This window comes from Populus euphratica, unplaced genomic scaffold (assembly GCF_000495115.2).
Source record: "Populus euphratica unplaced genomic scaffold, PopEup_1.0 scaffold30.1, whole genome shotgun sequence".
Lineage (NCBI taxonomy): Eukaryota > Viridiplantae > Streptophyta > Magnoliopsida > Malpighiales > Salicaceae > Populus > Populus euphratica.
In genome coordinates, this window is record NW_011499869.1 from 906,864 (window position 1) to 914,053 (window position 7,190).

Genomic DNA, 7,190 nt, shown 5'->3' on the forward strand with positions numbered 1-7,190 from the left:
AAATTAGCATTAACAAACTAAATTAAACCAAAAAAATTCATTAAAAGAAAAATATATAAAAAAAAAGCAAAAAAGAAAAAACCCATAAAGGCATAGAAAATGAAAAAAAAATAAAAACTAAAAAAAACAGAAAACAAAATGAAAAAAAAACAATTGAAAAAAAAGAAGAAGAAAACTGCTCAGATTTCACTGTAAATTTGCATAGTGAAACACTGAGCAGTTTTAGTTTTTTTTTAATGTGTTTTTATTTTTTTTATTCAATTATTTTATGTTTTTATATTAGTTTAATTTTATTATGTTAATATTAAAATTAAATTTTAAAAAATAAAAAAAATATGATTTTAATATATTTATAGACAAAAAATAATTTCTTCATTTTTTAAAATAAATTCTTAATGTGTTTTATATTTTTAATTTGAAAACATGTTAAAATATTAATTTTTAATTTTTAATATTTATTCATTAAAATTATATAAAAAAATATACTAAAGAAAAATATTAATTCACGTGCATTTTTCAAACACATCCGAGCACCAAAAATAAATGGTGATTTAATCGAGGAACATAATTAAGAGTGAAGTGTCAAAAGGCAGTTCTGGCCAGGAGCACCAAAATGCAGAACCCAAAAACTCGCAGTGCTCCTATCCTGTCACCAATGTAAATGCAGAACCTTTGCTGTCACCAAGAAATGCAGATACCACTTTCCCTTAACCTCCTCTTCTCTTCTTCAACATTATTCTTCTCCCCCTACTAGCCTGACCAAGCTCTCGTTTCCTCTTCTCCTTTTGCTGGAATGACAGCTTTTTCTTCGTTCAATTTTATTTTTGCTACAGCGACGACATTGTTTTGTCAGTACAAAACGACCATCCACTCGAAAATATATTAACAAAAACACCCTTCTCTTTAAACCCTGTGTAGAAGAATTAGATATCTGCTAATTGCTTCTCTTTTTTAGACTTTTGTTTTTTCCTGATGGATCAAAGACTTGCAAAACACACACGTAAAACCCCTAGCCTTGGATCTCTCCTCTCTCTGAACCAACCCCCCTCGCAACAACACTACCATCTCCCGCATTGTAATCCTCGGTGTTCCGCCTCCTGCGATCTAAAACCGAATAAATTCCTGAAATTCAGTCGACTGGTGACTTCACCTGCATTCTCTGGCTCAATCAACTCGCCTCTCCTTACTTTTCACGCCAAATCCTCCTGCTAATGTTAAATTAATTGCTGATTCTGCCTCGGAGAGGAGTTGTGGCTTTCGGGGCAGGATTGCAGGGTATAGAGGTGGGGCGGTGCAGGTTACTGCCTGCCTGATGCTGTGATGGAGAGGATCCTAACGTGGAGGCTTTTCATTGGTTGTGCTGTATTAGGTTCGCGTATAATTGTAATGATGTTGTTGGCATCGCCGTGTAATTAATTACCAACTAGCAATCAGTTGTGTAAATTGCGTATATGACTTTAATTAATTTCCATTTTTCAATTTTCTGTAGCTAAAAACCAGATTAGGGTTTCGCACGTTTTTGTCATCGTTTTTTCCAAGTGTAGTTACGAAAACGCCCCTTCTGTTACTGGAAACGGCATCGTATTGAGAGGGATGCTCTCTAACTTGCGCCAAAAAAAGCTGGAGGAGGGAAATTGAAGCGAGAGGGTAAGGAGTAAGCAGCATCCGTGTGTCTCCGCTTCCTCGTTGCGGCTGCTCTGTAGCTCTATTAAACACTACAGAGGTACCTCTCATACTCTTCTTCTCTATAATCATTCATCAAGGAATTCTATTTTACCGTTTCGTCTCTCTCTGTTTTTTTTGCTACAAGAGATATGGAATTGCTTTACCTTTTTCATACTTTTGCTTTGACTTACCTTAAATTAGTGTCACTCTGCAAGTCTGGAAGAGAATACAAAAAAGGGAAAAAAATTAATTTCTGTGAAAAATAATTTCCTTTTCTCTTTTGGTTGGGAAAAATGATAGTTTGTTGCTTCTAATTTATACAAATGGCAAGATTGTGGGGATACAGAACATGATGGAGATAGATGCAGAGGTCAAAGATAGCTCCCTCATTCTGATCAAACAGGGAGCTGAAGCGGTGGGTTCAGTTCTAACATTGTTTCTCTCTCATGATATTGCTAATGTTACAGGATGCGGTAGCTTATGCTTGTTTGATTGTTCTGTTTCAGAGGGTTTTTGAGTCAAGCTTTGTTGGGAGGAGGTCTATTGTTAAGGAACGTTTCTCGAAGAAGTATAGGCATCCAACTTTGGATTCTAAACTTACTATCAAGCGTTTAAATGCGGTGAGGGAGATTGTCTTAACCATAAGGTCTTTCTTCACTGGTTTTCGCTACAAAAATTGTTAAAGCAATTTTGAACCTCTTTTTTTTTTTTGTATAAACTTGGGAGCAGGAAGCCAGGTGTATGACGAAGGCGAGACGACTAGGGGTCTCTACTCCTGTGTTGTATGCTGTGGATCCTCTTCTGCACGCTCTAACATTTGAGTATGTTGAGGGTCCTTCTGTGAAAGATATCTTTCTTGAATTTGGGTTAAATGGCGTTGTGGAAGAACGATTGGATGACATTGCAATGCAAATTGGTGATTCAATTGGAAAACTACATGATGGTGGTCTTATTCATGGTGACTTGACAACATCAAATATGCTAGTTCAGACCGGTACCAATCAATTGGTGAGTTATGTTATCTGTTAATGTTGAGGGCGAAGGGATCCTTGTTTTCTCTGATTGTATGCTTGATTGTTACTGTATCTCCTGCATCACAACCGGAAATATCTTCTCTCAGGTCCTGATTGATTTTGGCTTGAGCTTCACTTCAACCCTTCCTGAAGATAAAGCTGTTGATTTATATGTACTGGAACGAGCCTTACTTTCAATGCATTCTTCATGTGGGAATGTGGTGAGCCAAGACTAAATTTTCATCATATCTTAATTTCATGTATACTATCTTGGATTACTGACAAGGCGCAAGGAAAAGGAGTTTGGATGCATCGAGAATGTAAAGAAACTATTTGGGAAATTGCCATGGATTTTAAATACATCGAGAATCAAACAGTGAACCTATTTAGAATTTTGCTTGAGTTTCACCTTTTGCAGAAATGAGCCAGGTTTAAACAAACTGTCATAGTGAACTTGTTAAAGCAACTGCTGAATCTTATGCTCTTAAAGTTCTTTTTTATAGTTTTCTCTTTTACTGTTTGTGAAGATAAAATGGAACTGAGTAGAATCCTGCAAATGGAACTTTGCTAATGTTCCGTTTTCTTGTACAGATGGATCGCATACTGGCCGGGTACAGGAAGTCCTCAAAACAGTGGTCATCAACATTGAACAAGCTAGCTCAAGGTCCAACCTGGCTCTTCTAAATGATCATCTTTTCAATTTTATTTTTTTCTAGTTATGCTATTCTCATTTTTTTCTCTTTTACAACCTATTACAGTTCGACAAAGAGGTCGAAAGCGCACCATGATTGGATAAACTTTTCCACTATTTGTTCCGCATTAGGTAAGAGGAAGAGGTGCCCGTTGAAGTAATCAACATTATGACAATTTATATTTGCTTCTGTATTCGTATGCATGTGCGTTTACCTACAAGTTGTGATTTATGAAACAAGTTTTCATGTTCGGCCAGGGGTTCAATAGGTTTCTATTCATGACATTCTACCGCTAAAACAGTTGATGTATCCAAATCAAATGATCTTGAGATGGTCACTTACATGACAAATGCGATATATCATATCATGTACGAGATTGTTTAGAGATTTTGCCATCGAGTTTGAATCGCATAACCTTTTGCTTTGTATAGAAGTTTTAGTGAGCGTTCCTGACAACTCCTAAGAACTACAGCCAGAGCAAACATTTTGTTTGATATGAACATCAAAATTGAGTTTGGTTTGCCGTGGCTGTTCCCTCGTAATCTCTGATTATAGTGTCAGCCATACCATTTGTTTTACTGAATCCAGAAGAAGGCTAGCTCCCGGGGGGGAGATAGTGTTTTCATCATGTCATAATTGTTTTTCTGTGAATTGTATAGGGTTAGTTTGGTAATTTTGTTTTTTAATGTATACTAAAATTATTCATTTACCCCTGTAATAAAATCATTTAATACCAACAACTCAAGGATATTTTTATATTTTTAATTTTTAAAATAGTATAATTATTTTGACGCTTTTAACTTAAAAAATAACTGATTGAATTCCTACATGAGGGTTTTTTTCTTGTTATTTTATATTATTTTTATTGTAAATTTCAAGGGTGCTTAGGGGTATTATTGTAAATTATATTTATTAGCATGCAGACCACCCCTGCTTTGTTCGAGCAACGTGTTGGGGGTCGTCCAACCGCTAAACATTGCTTTTTAGGATAGTATTTGAAAGGTCTCAGTGCTCCCGATTAGATGAGGTGGCGCGTGTTTCAAAATTCACGATGGCTGGCACCGACAATCATTTCTCCCCTCCTTATTTTCTCTTTTATGCTATCTAGATTTTTGTGTCAGCCTTTAAAAAATTCAAGAATAGCCCTTTAAGTTGTTAGCTTTTTGTATTTGATTTTTTTTCTTTTTATTATGAGTTATTTATCTTGAATAATATATTAAATTTAAGAATTTCACTTTCTTTTGCTTTTTTTTTTATTAAATTTAATCTTTATTCTTTTGATTGTTAATTTTCTAGATTTAACCAGTTTTTATTTTAAATCATAAATTATTTTATTTTATGATTTTACCCGTTTTTGTTTTTGTTTTTTTTATGTTAAATTTAATCTCTATTTTTTTTATTGTTAATTTTTTTGACAAGTTTTCATTTTAAATTGCAACTGATTTTATTTTATAATTTCACTTTTTTTATTTTTTCATGTTAAATTTAATCTCTATTTTTTTATGTTAATTTTGTTGTTTTGACAAGTTTTTAAAATTAATATTTTTAAATTGACTTATAATAAAATTTTTAATTGGATTTGTATCTAGAGTTTCATAAAATGCGAGTTTTTAACATTTGGATAGATTTAAGGATATTAGCATGAATTTGCTTGGTTTTTACAAATATTTTTTATTTTTTAAATTGTATTTTTATGTGGTTTTTTCTATTATTATTTTTGCTTTTTTTACAGGGTTTTTTTAATATTTTTTATTGATTTTATCTTTTAAAATTAAATTAATTAAAAATTAGCCTAATAATTTTTTTATATCAAAAAAACATTTACTGAGCTCGCGACAAGATAACATTTATGGTCTATGGCTATATCCCCTTTAGATATCATTTAATATCAGTATCCTTAAAAGATTGCATTCCCTTCATTTTGCTTCACACATGTGCCTGTTTGTCTTTGGATTCAAAGAATTGAGAGTCATGTTTTGCGCGTTATTTGAACTGCCATGTCACTCATTTTTAAATATTTTTTTAGTAATTTTAGTTTATTTTGATATACTAATGTTGAAAATTAAAATATTATTTTATTATAATTTTTTTTGGAAAAATATTTTTAAAAATAATCTAGACGTAAACACCCCCATGGATAATGATGGTCCCTGTTTCCTGCATATATAGCTTAAACTGTGTCTGTCTCCCTTATGTTTACTCCATATTTTCCGTTTGTCCCTTGCCAAGCGATCCATGTGAAGGAAGGGGTCAGTGATAGTGGCCCTTGGGAAACCATAAATGGAGGGCACCAACTACAAGCCTCGTGCATTATTCACTTCCACACAGCCTTGCAAACTGAACCATATCTCATCTTCTTTAGGGAAATCCACAGGCTGTTTCTTTATGCTGTGCTCGTAGAGATAGTGTCCTATGGATTAGATGGTGTTGCACCAAGAGCTACCCTTGATGATGCTTTGCTTCTTTTCTTTTCCCGTCTTCTACCATGACTCTGGCCAATTTTAATTTATTTTTTGTAACTAAATTACTAAACATTTTACTTATTTTCTGTAACAATAGAGTGAAGTCCGCAATCATTCCCTTTGGGTGTTGCATGAAAACCAATCTTGCTCAAAAAATGAAAAACAAAAATTGGGTAAGAATTTAGTAATGCGGGATCAGCTTTCCTACGTTGCCTTTGATTTGCTCTTCAGCTGGGCTAGAGCTATATATATTTTTTTAATTAATTAATGTGAGTATCTAAGCTTGTATATATCTTTATTAATGCTACGAGTTTTGAAATTAATAATCATATAAGTATCTAGTGATTTTAAAAAAATTCAAACTCGTGATTATTAAACAACAAACTCAAAACACAACTAGTTAAATTACCTTTCAGAGTTTGGATAGAGCTATAATTAAAATAATAAGAGGAAAAGGTGGGAAAAAAAAAAGGATGAGAGGGGATTTTTTATTGTTGTTATAGTGCCCTAGCAAAGATTCATAGGTTAGGAGTGAAGATGACTTAAGGATACAAAGCCCATTTCCCTTCTATTCCAAGCATAAAAAGCCCAAATCAACACAATTTTAGTTTATATTTGGTTTTTAGATAGTTTTTATGATTATAATTTAAAAAATAAATTTTAAAAAAATAAGAATAAAAAAGTTTTTTTTTTTGTTATAGTGCCCTAGCAGAAATTTATAGGCTAGTGATGAAGATGACTCAAGAACACAAAGCCCATTTCCCTCCTATTCCAAGCATAAAAGGCCCAAATCAACACAATCTTAGTTTATATTTGTTTTCAAGATAGTTTTTATAATTATAATTTAAAAAATATAATTAGTTGGATTTAAATATGTGTTCGGTAAAAAATATTATTAAAGTTCATGTTCAGCAAAAAACAAATAAAAAATGTTTGGCTATGATTATTTTTTAAAAATATTTTTTACTTGAAAATATATATATTTTTATAATTATTTTTTATATACCAAATCAAAATGATCTGAAAATATAAAAAAAATTAAATTAAAGAAAAAAATAAAAAAAATTAAATTTCTTTTAAAATATTTTTGAAATGCAAAAATAAACAGAATTTTATGAAACTTAATTAAAAATATATATAAAAACACCCTCACAAAAATTACATTTCAAACTTATTTTTTAAATAAATCTTATATAATAAAATACATTTTAATAAATTACCAAGCATCTAACTATAATTTGTACACCGCAGACATAAAATCTAAGAATAAATAAACGCACCCTTACAATGGGTTTAAGGTGAAATCTGTGCTAGGGAAAGTAGCTGGCTTGAGCGGGGGTGTTATTAAAGCCGTTAAG

The 7,190-nt window shown here is 32.0% G+C and overlaps 1 protein-coding gene across 3 annotated transcripts; it reads left to right on the forward strand.

Annotated features, from left to right (window-relative positions):
- The first annotated feature begins 722 nt into the window (after positions 1–722).
- Positions 723–3,760, forward strand: LOC105126824 (TP53-regulating kinase-like). Of its 3 annotated transcripts, none has more exons than XM_011027827.1 (7): positions 723–1,723; positions 2,012–2,080; positions 2,172–2,285; positions 2,395–2,673; positions 2,786–2,899; positions 3,270–3,342; positions 3,437–3,760. In XM_011027827.1, exons 2-7 carry the CDS (start codon positions 2,015–2,017, stop codon positions 3,472–3,474), a joined length of 684 nt encoding a protein of 227 aa, XP_011026129.1. In that variant the 5' UTR covers positions 723–1,723; positions 2,012–2,014; the 3' UTR covers positions 3,475–3,760. The 3 variants fall into 3 exon arrangements, with proteins under 3 accessions (XP_011026129.1, XP_011026127.1, XP_011026130.1); XM_011027825.1 differs by having other exon boundaries at positions 724–1,723; positions 1,966–2,080; XM_011027828.1 differs by having other exon boundaries at positions 1,654–1,723; positions 1,997–2,080.
- Positions 3,761–7,190: the final 3,430 nt, after the last annotated feature.

Bases quoted from the DNA above. Each gene is read 5' to 3' on its own strand.
- LOC105126824 (XM_011027827.1), top strand. From the start codon at position 2,015: ATGATGGAGATAGATGCAGAGGTCAAAGATAGCTCCCTCATTCTGATC. The intron at 2,674-2,785 runs GTGAGTTATGTT...ATCTTCTCTCAG, and splicing joins AGACCGGTACCAATCAATTG to GTCCTGATTGATTTTGGCTT. The intron at 2,900-3,269 runs GTGAGCCAAGAC...TTTCTTGTACAG, and splicing joins ATTCTTCATGTGGGAATGTG to ATGGATCGCATACTGGCCGG.